Source organism: Tauraco erythrolophus, chromosome 6, assembly GCF_009769465.1.
Source record: "Tauraco erythrolophus isolate bTauEry1 chromosome 6, bTauEry1.pri, whole genome shotgun sequence".
NCBI classification, from domain to species: Eukaryota; Metazoa; Chordata; class Aves; order Musophagiformes; family Musophagidae; genus Tauraco; species Tauraco erythrolophus.
Genome location: NC_141470.1, coordinates 62,530,703 through 62,550,410, shown reverse-complemented (window position 1 = coordinate 62,550,410; position 19,708 = coordinate 62,530,703). Strand labels below are relative to the sequence as shown.

General features: G+C 36.8%; 1 protein-coding gene across 1 annotated transcript in view; it reads right to left on the bottom strand.

Annotated features, from left to right (window-relative positions):
* The window catches only part of TDRD9 (tudor domain containing 9), an 83,313-nt gene that overhangs the window by 41,865 nt on the left and 21,740 nt on the right, over positions 1-19,708 (bottom strand). Inside the window, exons 3-9 of the mRNA XM_086613633.1 lie at positions 18,624-18,721; positions 17,951-18,172; positions 15,397-15,519; positions 13,012-13,092; positions 9,272-9,436; positions 2,600-2,703; positions 1,591-1,649 (exon numbers count right to left, since the gene is read on the bottom strand). Coding sequence (XP_086469759.1) covers positions 1,591-1,649; positions 2,600-2,703; positions 9,272-9,436; positions 13,012-13,092; positions 15,397-15,519; positions 17,951-18,172; positions 18,624-18,721 — 852 coding nt within the window. The remainder of the gene's footprint in view (positions 1-1,590; positions 1,650-2,599; positions 2,704-9,271; positions 9,437-13,011; positions 13,093-15,396; positions 15,520-17,950; positions 18,173-18,623; positions 18,722-19,708) is intronic.

The following is a 19,708-nucleotide window of genomic DNA, read 5'->3' as shown; positions in this document are numbered from 1 at the left end:
AAAATCCAGGCATCTCAAATCAGTGTCCTAAATGTGGAGGTTATTTTTATCCAAATCTCTGTCTCAGCTGCCCTCTTGTAAACTGAGGGCTCTCTTCTTTTTTTCTCCACTTCTGTATAAAGATTATTTGTGAAGAAAATTTCAAGAGGCGTTTGCTAATCCGGTGTTCAAGATCAGTCTTGAGTATCAAGTTATAAAACAGGCTGAGGTCAAACACTGAACAACAACAATAAAAACCCAACATGAGTACCAGCTCATTCAGAAAGCACTATCTGCACAGGCTTTCATAAATTTACTGAATGTATTTAAACAAAATTTTTTGTTTTATCAGTTGCAGTTATAAGCCATCAGGGATAGCAGCATAGTTTTAAAAAAAAATAATATTTGGGGAACTGGAAGTGTTAAAGAGTAATTTCAGTCTGAAACAAAGACTCAGAGGGCCTGAGGAAGTCTGAAAGCACACCAGATAAACACCAATACGAGAGGCCAGAGGCAACAGAGTTGGACTCCCTACTTTATTCATGGCAAACTGGAATGGGTCCTACACTGACACGATGAAGTAATTCCTTCTACCCATTGATTTCATAGAGAAGGTAACTGCAAGAAAGGCAGCACTAATGCCTTTTAGGTGGTGGGGAGCACCCACCACTGAAAGCTACCCTGCAAGTGCAGTAAATATTTGTGCTGGTATGCTGCATTTTCAGCCCTAGCACTAGCACATCTACTGCTAAGCTCAACACAACAGAGAAATACATTCATAAAGATTTTATACAGAGTTAGAAATTCCTGGTAGGGACAGACCTCACTATGCCCAAGGAAATAGCTGCTCCTGACTCCAAGGTGACTCTCCACTAGAACATGTCCAAGTCTTTTCAAAGTTTTCAACTAGCAAACTTTCAAGTCCATGAGGTCAAAGAATAAATGACAGCATCAGGTAGTAGGTTTGTGATGCTCGAGAAACCTAGGCTGCAACCTAGTTACACAAAAATTATTGTATGCTTTTGCTTTGGTATTCTTAGTTGAACCCCTTCGCTGGATTTTAGAGGCAGTGTAAGAGTGGTTTAGACATTAGGTTTACTGTTTAAAGACGACTAAAACTATGTATAACCAGTTCTCTGACCATTACACATGACGTCACCCTGTGTGCTTTTGAGCATTCTTACAACACCAATCAATGCACACGGAAACAAAAAAAAAGTGAATTTTAACTTTTACTACAAGAAACTAAATAAAATCCAGGGAAGATACTACATCACAGGCATATAAGAAAACGTCTCTAAAAGCATCCTAGGAACTTCATAAAATATTTAATAACTAATCTAAAAAAACTGAGCAACTGAATTTCTGTGGATTAACTGTAGAATTAATTTTATTACTCTAACTTCGTTTCTAAAACATATGAAGTCTTGATTTTTTACTCACTGCTCTTCCTATTATTGCCATATTTAAACAGGTTTGCAAGAAAAATACTCAAATAGACCAACATACCCCAGTTAAATATGTGTTTAGCAAATCCTTGGAAGAAGCACCAGAATAAAGTTTGTTAGATGATAAACAAGGAAGAAGAAAATTATTAAGGTATATACTCACCTGGTAAAAATACTAGCACACTTCCATGTTCTGATGTAACATTCAAGGTTTTTTTCTTCCTAACAAGCATATGCAGTTTCATTAGTTTTACAACCTCAGCCTACTTCATTATCCCAAGATATTTTATTTTGAAAGAACAAGCAAAACTGCACCTTTTTTTTAAACATGTAGTATTTAAACTTCCCGAAGAAATGGAATTTAAAACACTATTTTGCAACTATGCTTTCTGAAAAACACAGTATATAAAAATCAGAAGTAGATCATTAGGTTTAGTTTTGTCTTCAAAATTATGGCAAAACAGAAACAGTCTTATTTACCAGTGAAATTAATCAAATTTAAGTTAATAAAGATCTAAAATTAAAAGGTAGTAGACTACTGCAGAACTCTATGCAAACTTAGTCAGTAATTTCTCAAGTATATGTAATACCTCTCGCATTCTAAAAAGATCACTTGACACCTTTAACAAAAGCCTAGCATGTTTAGACCAAAGTTGTAGAAGCAACTTTACTACATTTTCAGATACTAAACATCAATTTACAAAACGCAGAGTAACAGAAACTAATAGTTACTTATTTCAAAAGACAGTATGGCATTAGTTAAACAGCCAGTAAAAATTAATCCCTAGTTTGTATTCTTTTTCATGGGTCAATGTATATTTTAGTTTACAATACAAAACGGTGTTTCTGGTTTTACTCTTCATGCAAGTAATATTCAGCTCTGGTCTGCAGCACATAATCTAGTTTCCATATGACATGGCTGGCTTGAATGGTCACTTACACTCCAGGGCATGAGGTGTATTTCAAGAACACAGGGCATTCGGTAAGACCTACAAGCAGTCTCAGTATGACTAACCTGAGTAGAAATCACATGAATATATAAAATAAAAGCAGCGGTGCCCAGAAAATTAAGTTACCACTAATAACTACAATACATGGGCTGCTGCTGTTTCTTAATTAGTTTCTAATTTCCCCAAAGAATCACTGATTCCGGATCTTGAACTGTATCTTACCTATCGCTCTTCATCTCCAACTCATCAAATGACTCAATCAAAGACACTGCTACTTCATACATTTGCCTCAGTATCACTGGTTCCTCAATTCTTTGAGAAGGAAGCTGAGCAGAGAAGAAAGTACTGAGGTTAACACAACATAAGAGGCTAAAAGATTGCAGATCATGTATGTGTGTTGCTTGGTCAAATACTTTTTGATTACAACTGATTCAGCACAAAAGCTGTACAAAGAAGTAAGTTAATCTGGAGCATTCATTACCTCCTAAACAGACATTTTCCTTCGAGCATCCTACCACGCTAATGCTGAAGAAATGCTTCCGATATTTACCTACTTAAGATAAGCACTAGCCCACGCTAGCACACATCCCCTAACGCCTGAAGGACATAGTCCTTATCCAGGACTGTTAAGCAAGTGAGACTAAGCACAACCCATGGGAACAGAATGGGAATTTGTATAAGGCAAGCCCAATCCTTCTCACAGGTCCTATAATGCAGGCCTCTATCTGATTGCCAAATAAATCATGTACCTTTCTCATTTAAATTTTCTTTGCATTTAATGGATCTTGTGTTTTCGGTCATATCCTGTCAAAGAACTATTGTTCTGTTGTACACACATAACCATGATGAGTCACATCTACACTGTTTTCTAGTATTCTGTCACAAACTCAGGGCTTTAATATTTAAGAACACAAACCATCAAGTCTTCAGAGCAAAGACAGTAACTTAATTGCATTTCAGTTTTAAAAAGAAAATGCTTAACAAACTAGAAATACCCTGAGAACGCTCTATGTTATTCCAACTTTTTTCCTTGTAGGGAAAACTGCTTTTGATCATAGCTCACCTTTCACTCTCAGGGTTTCTCCTCATTCTAGCAGAAACTCTCTACTGGACTAACCTTTGTCTCTAACTTTTCTAGAATTCTATTAGAGTGTAATCTGCCCTCCCCATACTTCACATAATTAGAAATCCCACAGTCAAACTGTGCTTCTCTCCCTCATATATGAGGGAGAGAAATTATGCCTTCGACTAATGCCTTTGAAGTTTTTTCCTTTTCTCCCTGCACTCTCAAGTGAAATATTTTATTTACTTTTATGCTGAAATCTCACAGTTTAAGCCATCCAAGATTTTCCCAAGAGAAACAATAGGCCCAAGTGATCAGCCTCTGCATTCTTTCTCTGCAGGTTGTGTGCGTATGCTTTACGAAATCCCGTATTTTCTCACCAGCTAACAAACTTCCATTTTTACATTTATGATCAACCAAGTATTTCTCCTATTCTACAAGCTGCCTTCACCTTCTGCTTGATACACTGCAATAGCATTTTAGCATTCAAATACATCCTTATTTGGGCTTGGACTTCTCACTTTTACTGTTAAGGAATGGTAGTCTAATTTAAGTGACAGTGAAAACAGAGCATTTATCCTTTAAGCCTAAGTAACACTCCATAAGAACTGGACTGCATGATGACAATAAAAATGCAGTAATCAGTAGTAACTGCTAAATACATGCAGGTAAATACCAATGTAGGACAAGATGAAGCTGTAGCCAGGGACATTTAGCAAGAATAAAAAGTGTAAGTAAAAAGCGTCTCCTGGAAAGAAATTCAAAATGGAAGCTGAATGATCAAAAGTAATACTTAAAAAGTTTCTACACACAAAACTAATATATACCAGGTTTCCCTGTAAAAAAAACCCAGAACGTATTTACCAGCTGTCCACGTTTCACAGGGCTTTGATTTTATTCAAGCACAAAATTAGGATTACACATTTATTCCAATTTAGTTATTATATAAGCAAAAGAGGATTCTGCAAAAGTTTTCAATGAGCAAAAAAAGCAATTGAAAGATATACTGGTAAAGTTGGAATGCATTGTACTGATAAGACTAGAATTCATCCAACGTGTCCTTCAATTGCCTGAAGTGAGACAAAATCCACTAAGACAATGTAAACCTATGCATCCGAGTTCATACATTTTGGATACAAGCAGATGGTGTATTGGTTGAAAATAAAGAACCACCTGGACCAGCTATTTTGGTCATAAGAAAATAGCTATCTTCCAACGTAATGCAGCTGAATCAAAGGCAAACATGACCCTAGGATGAATCAGGAAAGGTTATTCTAAGAGCACAATGTGCTAGCGACATTGTCCAAAACTGCTCCTCGCTTTCAAGTAAATCAAGTTTGCTACAGTTTTCAGCTAACAAACTTGCAGCCACCACGTTTATCAGCCCTTGAAGTAAAAGAACACTAGAAGTCAACAAGAATTCAGTCTGTGATGCTGGGGAAACTGATGGGCACTGACAATGTAGCCACAATTCTTAGCAGCTTTTAAGGGGATCAGCTGAAATTTAAACAGATGCCAATTATGACAATTCCAATGACACGAAAAATCAAGAATGGTCTAGCAAAAGGAGAATGGCAAAGACTTACCTTATGTAATAAGCAATTTTTTATTTTTATAGTATTTTTATATTATTTGTGTATTTCCTTACATAATAGCAAAGACTTACCAAAGCAGAATGAAAGACAGAAAGAGGTATTACTGCTACCTATAAACCTATCCAAGAGTAAGTAAGAATGTGAAAAGGAAAAGTTATTTTAAGCTAAAAAACCCAAACCCTCAGTGTTGGCTCTAATCTGTCACAGTCTCCTAAGGTGTTCTTGGGAGAAGAGGCAGTAGGAAGCAGAAGTGTCCATTCACTTGCTCCTCTCTCAGCTCCAGTACTGGGATTGCATATCCCCATCAAGTTCAAGGTTCAGTGTCGAGACTGTTTTAACCTGATCTGAAATCCTTTCCCTGAAACTGTACTCATGTGACCTGGTAGGGATGTTTCAGAGAGCTAAAACCACAGAAAACTGAACTACCTGAACTAACTATCAAAATGAAGTTAGTTATTTTTCTACCAGTTTCCCTTTCTGAAGCAACTCGTGATCACAAAAATCGCAAAAGCTCCACTGCTAACATTAATTTGGCAACAGTGATTTAGACCATTTTCTGCTACTGCAACCTCGGTCCTTGGCTTTCCGACCCTTTACTGGAACATCTAACTTGTAACACCACATCATGTCAACCCTAGGTCACCTTCGTGCCTGCATAAAGATTCCTTTCTGAAAACCCTGAGAAAGTTATCCTACTTTGTTCTGGTAGAAGATTGATGGGAGGATCAAAAAAAGCCATCTGTAAGAACCTGACGATACTCTTTTCACTTCTCTGACCTCCTTGAATCAACCAGCCAGGGATAATTTTCAGGTGTATGATTCTGTCAATCCCAGAGCCTTTTAACTGCATTTTACATGAACTATAGTACCGCTTTTCCAATGAAGCTTGATTAGTCCATGAGAAATCACAGACAACGTTCCAGTAGTTTTGGTACGTAGTACTTTTTTTCCCCAATATAAGTGATAAGCTAAGGAATTTCTTTTCCGGGCCACATGAACGTAAGATTTTCAGTTTTAGATTATCTCTTCTTAAGTAACTGTCAAATTTGTCTTTTCAATTTTGCTACCAATTGTACCTTTAGTGTTCTTTAACAGGACAAGGCTGCCACATCACTCCTAATAAAAGGTAACGATGTGACAAACAGCAAGTCCAAAAGCCCAGTCAGAGCTGACTGAAATCATACTACATAATCACAATAGCTTCTGACAGCAGTTCACTACCTTTCATCTGGACTCTGAATTCAGTTCTAGGGATATGAAGGAATTTTTACATTTGCAAGTCAAAACCAGGACTCTCTTTTTTTGCCTTAGGTAAGAAGCAAAGACACGGAATTTCACAGATCTACTGCCAAAGACTAACATCTAGACCCTCTAGTTGCTTACTTTTTTTAAATCTCACAGTATTAACTAATGATCCTGTTAAATATCCAGAACGATGTGCTTACATTGTTATTATGTCAAAAGAAAAAGAAACTACTTTCTCTAAACCTATACTCAAAAATTAAACAGTAGCACCTATAAACAGCCCAATATCACAGAATCACAGAATGCTGGGGATTGGAAGGGACAATATCTGGTGTTTCTCCCTTCCTTACCTCTTATTTTTATTCTTGCCTACAAATGAAGCAATTAAAGTGGAAAGCTTTATCTCTGATCCAGCTGTTTACTGCAAACAGGTATACAGAAGACAAGAATAATGACTTGCATTTCTATTTATCTTCCGAATCACAATTGGTATCAGTGGATTCCCAAATTAACCAGGTCAGAACTGCTCATGTTTTCAAGCATAGTTTTAAAATATTATCACCTACAGAAATGAGTAACATATTCCAGCCAAGAACTCTGCAGAATTCATAAAAGAATTATACATTTATAGAGTAATATTCAATTATTATAAGATTTTTTGAGACGGGACAAAGATTCATACTTCACAGCAAACAAGACAGTTACAAAGGACTAAACTGATTCCAATCAAGATGCTTTAAGGAATAAGTTAGGATTTATGTAATCTGATTTTACAGTTTCTAATTTTAAAATCAAAAGGCAACTGGGAAAAATTCTGTTTATGTAAAAAGCAAAGACTTTATTCTTTTAAATTCTGTATTCTTTTATGTGAATTTTACAGGCAAAACCCAAAATATTAAGAACTAAAGCCTTAAGCTTGTACCTCAGGCAGCTATCTAACTGATTTTGATTTTAGCATGATGAAAGATGTGCCCCTGCTTCCATATGGCAGTGTTAACGCATTAACTGCCTTAACGCTCCCACCCTGCTTTCATTTTTATTAGGATGTTACATAAATCTTCTTAGACCTTCTATATTTTTAAGTAATTTTTGAAATAAAACTACTATTCAGAGAAAATCTCCACACATTGCAGTGTAAGAAACAAAATGTAAGACCAAACATCAGTGCTTTCTAATTCAATTTCTTCTTTTTTAATACATTGAAAAAAAAAAAAAAATCAAGAGCACTTATGTGCTTCTATTTTTGCCCTAAGGTACAAATAACTTCCTGGACAATTATACTCTTCTTCTAAACAACAGAATGGCTATGGCTAGGACAATACAACATAAAGAAACAGATGAAAACTTCAAAAAAAATCAAAGCTAAATGCTTATATACACAGAGAAAATAAAAAATATAAAAAGGCTTAAGTACTGAAAGCAGTTCCTTTTGTTCGTGATCTTTGAGGTGAAAGGTGTGGCAGCTGACATTCAGCTCCAAGTGCAGCTATGACAAATGCAGCTTGACTGAAGTAGACTTCTTACTGAATTTCTTGGTTATCTTTTTGTTGTCGTCTATCATCAAAAATCTTTTACAAAAATCATATATTACATAATCCCCTCCGTATTATCTATCTGAGCTGTCATACTGATGCATAAAAACTGATGGGCCAACTGCTACATGCATTTAGTTTATTTTTTTGACTGCATTAAAACTTCAACAGCTGACAGCCTTTTATTTTAGCTTGCCTGTGTTCAAGCATAACCAATACCTGTGCTGTGTACAGCATAAGCAATTATTTTCTTCTGGGCTTCCTAGAAACTACACGTGTTTTATTTCTTTAATTTAGTTTCTGCAGAATTGAGGGATGAAATCTAAAGAATAATAGCATGTTCACGTACTGCTACTTTTTAAGTGCATCCCCTGTTTTCTTCATTGTATTAACATTGTAACAGTGTTCTGAATTATCAAAATTGACCCATCACTATTCCCACACCCCAGTTATTTTTAGAGTGGTTGTCACTATTAAAGCCTGAGTGCATTTGTTCTACTTTGCTTTAACCTGTTAATTTGCCTCAGACCACAACACTGAAAGAGTTCAGACACTCAAGTAAATTCCTACACAGCTGTTTTTCAACTGTAAACCAAACACCTATTCTAAAATCAGAGATACCAGATTAATTCAGAATTAAATTTATTCCTTCATCATCTGTTGTCTATGCAGACACATGCTATACAACAGCATGTCAGGAGCTCTACAAACAAATACACTGTGCGGTTTATAAGCTAAAGATTGGCACAGCAAATTAATTTTCAGCCATTACTACCCTCCTCAGGTATTAGAGCAGCAACTCTCCAGTGCAACCACACAGGCTGTTACACGGCCACCAGAGATTTGGTGAGTATCTGTTATACTAACACATTCTTCCTACTCAGAAGTATGTATTTGCCACAGTGGCCTATGTGGCTACAAGAGAAATATGTTCAAAAACTAATGCAGAACAGCTCTGGGACCAAAAAAAAAAAGAAAAAAGAACAAAAGAAAAGGAAGGAAAAAAGCCTCAGCTAACAGAGAAGTCATCTTGATAACATCAAACTTCTAATCACAAATGCTTCTTTTCTAATGACTCTCTTGATTTCCTAGCTCTTTTTGCCTTTGATATATAACAGCAACATGAACCAATCAAGGAAATATTCCCCGAGTTTGTCAGCTGTATTCAAAGAGATCTGTAAGCCCTCATATGTTCCTTTCTGCACAGACTTTGACATTGGTCATCTTGGATGCAAACTACCAAACAAAATGCCACACACTACTTAAAATTCCCAGTGCTTTCATTCCGTTTCTGTTACATGTAAGAAAAATGAGGCTGCTGGTAAGGAGACTCCTATTAATTCTTATCTAAATTTGTAATGTAAAATTGGTTATTTTTAATTTTATTACACAGCTTTCAATTGACTATTACAATTTCTTTCTTACTGTGTCTAAAGAAATAAAGTTATATTTACAATACCTTGAAATGAACAATGTGCTTCAAATCATCAAGATAATATTCTTTGATTGCATAAGGTTTGCCTTCCACCTTAAGTATACAGGTTGGATTCAGACCATTACAATCTGGAAGTGCAAAATAATCAGCAAATTCTTTACAGTTGATGGAAGCAGACATCAATATTACCTGTTAAAAAAAAATTGCACAGAAAACCAATAATGTTAACACAAAATGCCATGCTACACTGGAATCACCACCTATTCTTTACACTAAAATGGTCTAATTTTGGTTACTACAGGCATGTATCCTAGGCACATTTAAGATAATCAAAGCTAAACACTTAAGATTCCCTAGGTATCATGTGGAGAAGGGTAAGCACCTGTCAGAGAACAGATCAGGCCAGATGCCTAGGGCAGGCAATGTAAAAAACTTTTTCCTGTGGTAAAAGTTCAACCTAAAAACATATAATACTCCTCCTTAAGCTTATGATCTCCACATAGTCCAAAAAAGAAAAAAGTATACTTGCAGTAACTAATTATAATCCAGCCTTAAAAACATTATTATAATGATTTTGAAATATGTCAAATAAGTTTTATCTCAGTTTCAAATAATTTATGCAACTCAAAACTCTCAAGAATCACACTAAACTCCTCGCTCTCTTTGCGGACTCTGCCAAGATTCTTCATCTGTGTTCACCTAAATAGAAGAGCAGAAATCACATTTGCTACCAGGTGAAACCTTTTCTTCCAATTATTATGAAGCTGTGTTGTTTTCTCCTCAGACAGACAGCATGATATGTGCAGAAGTGAAGAAGAATGAAATAAATTAGTGGCTATGGCTATTTACACTCTAACCTCTCTATTTGGAATGTGTTCCCACTGCTCACCACAGCCAGCTGGAATAAACCAGCTTCAACTTGAAAAAGGATGAAGGAGTTATAATCAACTGTGTACCGTACAGCTTCTTTATCTTCAGGTCTCCCGAGCCACTCTAAGCAATATTTGTAAAATGGGACACAGTCAGTCCTCTTTTGCTTTCCCGACACCTTGCATGAATTCAAAAACGAATGAAATGAAAGGCATCAACACCAAAAAGAATGAAATACATGAGCATTCTCCTTCTGAAGCGACAGGCAGGCAAGATAACGCAGTGGGCATTGTACCACTGTGCTCAGCTCCAAAGCATATGTGAAGGCACGTGGAGTATGTGCAGAAGGCCAACTAAATCATGAACTCATTTACCATGATCCTGAAAGGAGAATTCTGCAAATATATGAAACCTGTCCCACTACAGCATGAACTGCCTCATGGCTCAATAGATAGTGGCTCACCTATGCTAAGAAAATAGGCTAAATGTAACCTTGCCTGAAGGCTATTGAAACAAAACCCAATATAAATTATCCTAACTGCAGTTACAGGCAAGGAATATTAAGTTACCTCTTCTTCTAGACAACCTTTGTAACTTGCACTCTGTAATCCATAAGAAGTCCTTCCAAACTAGAAGGAAAACCATAGGTTCCTAACAGAGTGCCCGAAGGATCACATTACTAAAACAAGAGTTTAGTAAGATCTACTCCCAAAGCAGAAACTCAACAAGCATGTATCACCAGCAGGGCAGAGGAACACATTGGAAAAGAGGGTAATCAAAGAAGAGAGTTCTTCAAGTCAAGATCAAGCACTCTAACAACACTTGTGTGGTGTGGATATGTCTAAAGCCCCACCATATGATACCGAAAATATGCACATTGAGAACAACTTCTCACTTCAGTTGTCCCTGAATGGCAATTGGCTAGAACCTGGAAGTACGACTATATCCTGTTCTTATTTTCCTACCTAAGCAGCTGTTGCTAGTCACTACTGGGAATTGCGCTGTTTGGTTTGACCCAATAGAGCCATTCTTATAGTCAACAACTCCACCCCAGCAAGACCAGCCTTAGAACAGTCAATCAAATGTCTGCTCTGTGATCTAAAGCAATAATCTGCACCAGCCATCTGTCAGGAAACTCAGCATAGCTGGTAGGTGAACCACAACAGGTACATCTTGTCCTCCATATGTTGGAATCACTCCTGCCATCCTGTTAGTTGATGCAACGTTGAATTACCTGCTACTTCTGCGGCCAGCAATGTCCAGGATAGGAGACAAACACCTCGCATACTTCTATCACTCTGAACTATAAATACATTTTTTTCCCCCTTAAACAGGCCCTCCTTGCACCCTTTTGTTTCATGAATCCAAGAGGGCTGGGAGGAGAATCTTGCATTTTCTGAATGAATTTGCCATATGATCAATGCTCCCTTTCGAGTGTTTCAAAAAGGGCTAAAAAGGGATGAAGTAGGAGACATTCGACTCAGTGTATAGATTCAAACTGAATTAACAGTTCCACTCTGCTAAAACCCAGCAACTGCGATCAAGAGTTCCCCCCTCTCCATCACAGAAAATTCAAAGGGACACACACATCCCTCCATAAAATGTAAGATGGTCACAGATTTATGCAATACGAAACCGTCATCTGAAGAAACAACTGCAGAGAAGGATATAAACCAGACAAAGTTTTCCCGTGACAACTTTCAGAGATTTAATCAGAATTACAGAAGTAAAAAAAAAAAAAAAATAAATCTTTCATGAACCGATAAAAGAAAAATGTTTCACAAAAGATGACAGGACCTGTAGGGATTCCTGCCATGGACAACAACCAGACAATCAGCATCAAGGGCAAGTTTTTCACAAATTGAGTATGACCAAATTACTTGGTATTCTTGGTAAGCAGAGCCAAGTGCTAAGAAAGGTTGAATAGCTCCACGGTACTGTGTCTGAATTTAAATTTAGTTTTCTTATTGGGAAGAAAAGGGATAAAAAGTAAAAGATGTGAAGTGCACAGACAAGCACGCTCTATGACACTGGAAGGGCACTTTCAGTGAGTGAGAGTATGCTTAGAGCACCTAAAGACCAAGTTATCTGAGTTTGAATCAATGCAGTGGATTGTACAGAAGAAAACTGATTCCCTTCCCACAGCAACAAAAACAGCCAGTGTAGATTCAAGTTACATCTGTTTTGAACAGAATAGTTTGCCTTAACTGAACAACTAACTGAAGCACTTAAGAGATGTACAGTCTCACAAAATTTCTGCAGCCCCAAATAGTTTCACAGAATTATACCTAGTTAGCCTAACTCCATCACCTGAATGTCATTTCTTGCAATACAAGAGTCCATTACTTTGAGACCACAAAGACTAAATAGGTCATGCTAAATCTCTGCAAACTCTGCTTTAGTACAAAGCACAGTTACCTAACAGGCAGAGAAAAATCTCAGTGGTCTTTTGCTAGCAGTTCTGCCTAGAAATTACAATACAGCATTTCTGGCTTTTGCTGCTTTTCTAAAAATGATGTCCCATTTGAAAAGCAGCTCAGTATTTCCAAGAGTTAATGCTACCGTATTTAACCAAGGATAAGCACTGCCCTCAATACCCAATACGTAATTCTAGTCAAATATGCATCTTGCATTTTTTAGCCTTAAGCAGACTTTAGTAACTAATGCATTCTAACATGAGGAAAGAAAAAGTCTCTCACAACACACTCTAGCAGCCAGGAAAAGAATGCCTTTTAGCTTGCTTATTTATGAAGAGCTGCAAACTGTATAATATTTTAATAAAAACATAACAATGTATTTTAAAGTAAGTTTTTAAAAATACGTTCTTTGTAGATCAGAAACATGTAAAAATTTATTATTGCAAGAAAAAGTAGTAAAATATACTTTGAACCTACCTTTACAGATTGCGAATTTGAACGCAACAGTTTACGGATCACCAAGAGCAAGAAATCCATTTCTTCTGTACGTTCATGCACCTGGAAGACATTATCCACAATTTAATTTTCATTAATTCATGCTCTTCTTTTGACAATCTCTTCCTTTACTACTCACTTTCATGCTTTATTTTCGTAACTCGGAACAACAATACATTTTCATAGAAGAAAACACATCTTTTAACACTATGCATGTTAATCATGTTTTAAAATCCCAACACAGCTTTTCAAATGACTACAGCAGCCTTTGGGAAAACCATACGCCACTACTAAGTCATGAAAATTGTAGAATGACTAGAAAACCAATTGTGAGCTCTAGCCAGTAGTTCTACTGGAGCTGACAATAGCAGCTGAAGTGATACTGAAGATGGATAAGGTAATTGTACTAGTAAATTCACAAACGATCCAGGCAAGGACTAAGTCAGCTTGTCTAAAAGCTAAGCAAATTGAATAGATTCCCCATATTCCCAATGGCTTCTAGCTATGATCAAAACACACAACTGTGTTCTAAAACATTCTTTTCTACCTGATTCTTTATATATCCTAGCACCTGACTTTTCTGGTTGCTCCTTGTAGTTCAATAAATACTTCTCAACATTACTGACGATGATAGTTATCACTTTCTAGAACTATTGCAGTTTAAACATATTAAGTGCAGCAGCTTTTTCCAGAGCTTAACCTTCAAAGGTCAACATTCACCCCCTGTAAGGTAATCAGCATATTCTAACATAACATAAAGATATATTCAATATTGCCCCCTTACAAAAAAGATCTGGCTACAGCAGTTTTCAGGCTGACAGCAAGATCTTGCTGTAAGAAGTCATGGTTTTCAGACAGCTTTGCTCAGCTACGTTCCTAAATGCCTGCAGTATTCTGACAGGGCCGAGATCTGCAATTAAGAATGAAGTGGAGAGCACGTGGTTGCTAAAATCATAGAATGGTTCGGGTTGGAAGGGACCATTAAAGGTCATCTAGTCCAATACCCCTGCAATGAGCAGGGACACCTTCAAAAAATGGTTACTATTGGGTCAAGATCACAGCATATGGGGGAAAAAGTGACATATTTGGAACAGCAGGAATGGGAATTTTGGCTGAGGAAGAAGCAAAAAACCCACATACAGTCTTGAAAGCTAAGAGCTGCTGAAAGAAGCGGTACAAGCTGAAATCATTAGTTCAAATTACAGCACCCAAGCAAACAAGGTTTTTAAAACCTCTGAATAAATCTGTTCTGCATAAGGGGTCACAAAACTCTACTCGTTCATTTTCGTACTTCAAAAAGGAACAATCTAATATTTCTCTGTGTAAGCAGCTGCTATTAAACTTTTGCATCTTACACGTAATCTGCATTTCCTTATTTTAGGCTTAAAAACGTTAAGATTTGCAAGAGCCTGCTGATGCATTAGATTCTTTCCCACAAAGACAACTGGTACAATTCTTTAGGATTTAGGTTTTTTGGTTATTTTTTTCTGTTTGAATGAAGTCCTAAAGTTTCTTCATACAAAAGCCTAACTATTTGCTTAATCTTTCCCAGTTTTTCAATGTGCCATCTCATGCACAGCCACAACAGCTTTTATCATTACTGTAATGGTCTAATGGTGTACCAAGTACTGCCTCCCTGCTCCCCAAATACCTATATCTGGATACAATACCATAAAGAAATAAAAATTAAAACCAACATAAAAAAGTCTTCTTCTGTGCCACCACCTCCCAAGATTTAGTCCTACACCTTACATGTGATTTATATTCATGGTTTGTGAAAGCACAATTTCACATCTGACTATATTTAACAGTCAAATACCATTTACCTCAGAAAATAAGCAGAAAACCACATAAAAATATATAAATTACAAAAAATCCCACAGGTATATTTTCTTTAGCTTTTTAGTGAAGTGACAGCAATAATTATGAATCCACACAAGTGGACTGTAAATCCACCCAGAGGACAGAGAATATTCAGACGGCTATTTTATTTTTCAGGACATCTGTGAAGGGTAAAGACTCTTTTTAAGGGCAGTCACAGCCAAGAGAGTAAAAACTAGCTGCCTCCTTCTCATAGGCCTAGTCAGAAACCTTCTTGGTATCCAGGCAGTGGATTTCAGAAAACATCTCAAGGTGTTCATATCAAAAGCTAAGCACTCTCAAACATCCCTCTCACACCCTCAGTTCTAAACTTCATTGCTCAAAGGAACATCGAGACAAGTCTATTTGAAGAAGGGTTAGCTCGGACAACTTATATGAAGCACCTCCACAAGCAAATGTCTGCATTTTTCTCTCTCTAGCATGGTAAGAGAGACAAAGAAGAAGGTTTTCTTAATACGAAATTCAAATTTATTTCCATCAACTTACTTCATCAATGAAAATGTGTGTGAATTCATCTAGACTTTTGGCACAAACTGCTTTCTGAAGAAGAACTCCAGTTGTCATGTACAGCAATCTTGTCTCCTTTGAGGAAATGTTCTCTAAACTTACCTAACACAATGAGAAAAATATAGATGTGAACACACAGTTAACGTATTTACAAGAATTATGTATCTGAAAGAACTCTAAAATGAAATACAGTGTAAACCCATGAGAATTATTAATTCAAAATTGTAAAAGTCTCTGTACAAATGCGTTTTTAAAGCTCAGAATCAGTTAATTCAGGAAGCAAAAATTTTCTTTGAGATAAACTAAAAAACCCATAAGTTTATTTTATAAAGGATCAAAATTTCTTCCTGGGGGCTATAGCCTGAGAAGAATTCTTCAAAGGTTTTCAAAGGTACACACATGGATCTTTCCACTAAGAAAGAAAAAGATTTTGTCAAAATATAATTTGCTTACTGGACAGGAGAAAAGTAAAGAGGTATAAGATATCAGTAAGACCAGGCAACTTATTCTTGAGAGGAAAGTTCTACAACCCTATGTTAAACAATAGAATTATGATTTCTAAAATACTTCTGCGACTTTAGCTATCTCAGCTGCTGCCTACCCAGGCAGGTTGGCAGAGTCATGACCATCTTGTCACTTTCTGCTTTTAAAACAGCCTAAAGCAGACAGGCCTACACTCAACTGTTGTTCTACTTCCATTTCTGCTCAGTTCACACAAGTACTTGTAAAACAAACATGGCACATCCACATCCACTGTCCTGAAGACAGTTTGGAAGCGCGCCACCGTTTAACATCTTTAAGACTCACTACCCTAATGAATGAATTTTGCCATTTTATGATTATTTAATTCAAGGTATCGAGTCATATCAAACGCTTTGTTTAGAAACTACCTCAGGGAAAAAACCCACATATATAACCCCCAGTAATTCTACAAAGCAATAACTGGAAGTTATTAGTATTGGCTTAGTTAAGATTTGAGATAATGCCAGATCATAATTCCCACATAGTTATTTAGAACGTTCACCTCTCAGAACTGAAACTTCTTTGGTAAGTGACTGAAGGTGAAGAAAATTTTTACTTCATCTTCCAATCTACCTGTGGAAAAATTAAACTTCAAAGTAGTGTTAAAAAAAAAGAAAAAGGCAGAAGTAATTTTTCCTACTACAGCATTTGCTGTACATATATAACAAGAAGCTGCCAAGATTTGACACTTAGACAAAGAACAAGCAGTATTCAGTAGGGATGACAATAAAGATCCTTTTGATGTGAAAATGAAGCTGATGTACCTGTGTAACCCTGTAATATGGTATTGTTAACACCAGTAGCAGGCCATAAGCTTTGTGCCGAGTATACCTGCCCTCGTGACTAAGGCATGTCCGTCCTGCTCTCTCTGAACCTTCCTTCACCTGCCTCTACCTGTGCTTCACTTGGTTTAGCTGTGACATCAATTTAGTGCAGCACAGAGATATACAGGCCTAGTACAGTAGTGGAGACCTTGGGAAGTAAAGACACAGGATGCGGAACAGAAGAAAGCAGACACGGGATAAGAGACGAAGGAGAAAGCTTGCCACTGTAGGCCCCATGCCAGAAACAATTCTAATGGTCTGTTAAAACCAAAACTCCTCAGGCCTGGAACTGGGCAAAACTATTTTTATGGGTAACAAAGGGAAAGCGTCTAACATACATAAACGGCACCACACGTAGTACATTCAGATGTAACCCAGAGCTGCAGACCAGTGAAGAAAAAGAAAGATGTAAATGCATTTTAGCAAACATATATGACCTTAAGTGGAAGAGGAAGACAAAACCAGCATGTATTCCTCTCAGCAAAGGATTCCAGAAGCAGACAACTCTCTGTAAACATCCTCCCACTCCAGAGAAGCTAGTCCAGAGACAGCCATTGTCATGCTACCAGTGAAACAACAATCACAGCAGTTTATTGTGTTTACTGACAAAGAGCTGATTAAAGCACCAGTATCTCTGCCAAAAGAAGAAAGTGGTATCAAGTTTATAAATGGAGCATAGAACTGAGTTTGAGGCTGTTTGACAAAATGATGGGAGGAGGTAGATTTAAGAGGAAAAAACGGTTCTTCACGTGTTAAGAAGTGACTGGACATTCATGAAACAGTCTGGTCATAAACGTGCAAAAGTTTTCACATAGCTGACAGGTAAATGTAGTTAAGTCAAACATATCAAGTATGTTAATTAAGGAGTTTAATGGAAAAGTGACAGAATATAGTTCTCCTGCAAACAATTTTCAATGATTAATAATATAGATGTTTCCAATTACCAGAACACAGACATTTAAATATTTATGTTGAAGTCTCACTAGCATTTATAGTTGTTCAACCTTAAAAGCCTAAAAATTGAATTATGAACGTTTAACAAAAGACAGCTAAAAATCTGCAATTCCACTTCAAAAGCAGATTCTCTAACATTTGTTCAGTATGCTAGAAATACTTAAAAGTAATCGAGAAAGAGAATGTAGTACTTTTTAGTGTATTTTTAAATACGTTTTGAAATGTTCTTATACCTGGTATCCTACAAGTTGACCTAGCGTACATGATCGTTCCTTGCAAATCCACCTGGCAATGCTGCTGGCACAAATTTTCCGAGGCTGGGTAACAGCAATGTTGCAGTAGATCGACTTCTCAGTGCAATAATCCAAAATATATTGTGGAATCTGCGTACTCTTACCACTGCCAGTTGCTCCTTGTACAATCACAACTGAACTGCTTTCTATCAGAGACACTATCTGAAACAATTTTTCAAGAAAACTTGTAAGTCTACAAAACAACTCAAAACAGATTTCAAAATGATTTGAAATATGTGGCTTGCAAGATATTAATATCAAAGCTCTGTAAATCATTGTGCTATATTTTCTATCATCTCCTAGGCACTTGTAGATAACTAGATTCCTAAAATGCATTAGAATATCACAGAAAAGAACATGGGCACACACTCACATATTTTACAAAAACACCTATAAACAGAGAGTATAACAGCAACGTTTCTCCCACTAAGAATTTTCATACAATGGTTTTGTATGAAAAATTTTTGTACAATGCTTAAAACAGGAACAGAAGTTTCCTTCAAAAAAAACCCAAAACTAACAAACAAAAAAACCCCCACACTACAAAAAGAAAAGAAAACAAAACATGATTTTCAGATTTATTCCATAATGAGAGAAAGTACAATGAAATTACCTCTTCCCTGTGTTTGGCTATAGGCATATCCACACATTTATAGTTAGATGCTGGTACAGAAGTCAAATCACTTGATTCACACTGAGACAATGAAGTATCTAGGCATAAAAATAACCAAGAGTGAGTTGATTCAGGAGAGAAAGGCAAAGACCAGCAGGAGAACATGATTACAGTATTTGGAAACCTAACTTCTACCAATTTTGAATCACGTACTTAGGAGTATTAATAGAATTAATGGTTTTTAATATTAATAGATTGACGGGATAGTATCTGCTTATGCAGCTGCTGTTTTACTGACAGCAGCTCTGAAAGAAATTACTTTTGCTTATAAGTCACTGTCAGTGTCAAGGATGTACACAATTCTGTAATTCTGTATGTTTTTCTCTTAATTACAAAAAATGGCATTTTTGCACAGTTTGCATTACAAGTGTCAAACCTACTCCTGTTCCCAAGATCTTTTTTGACAATATTGAAAAAATATGCCTTATTCATGTACCTATGTGTTGTTTCCCTTAGAGCCTACTGGATTCACAGTACAAAATAACTCACACTTTGTATAAAAGACCACTATATTTCTACCACTGGGGCTGTTGAGCCAGGAGAAGAGAAGGCTCTGGGGTGATCTTATAGCAGCCTTCCAGTACCTAAAGGGGGCCTACAGGAAAGCTGGAGAGGCATTTTTACAAGGGTATATAGTGATAAGACAAGGGGCAACAGCTTTTAACTGAGAGAGGGCAGATTTAGATTAGATATAAGGAAGAAATTTTTCACTCTGAGGGTGGTGAGGCACTGGAACAGGTTGCCCAGAGAAGCTGTGAATGCCCCATCCCTGGAAGTGTTCAAGGCCAAGTTGGATGAGGCTTTGAGCAACCTGGTGTAGTGGAGGGTGTCCCTGCCCATGGCAGGGGGCTTGGAACTAGATGATCTTTGAGGTCCCTTCCAACCCAAACCCTTCTATGACTCTACGATTTAAAACAAGTCTGGTTAAGCATCATGATGATCTTTCAATGCGATCAGACTACATTTTGCAGTCTCTTGGCAGGAGTTAAGTCAGTGTTAGCAATGGGAAATACAGGACAAAAATC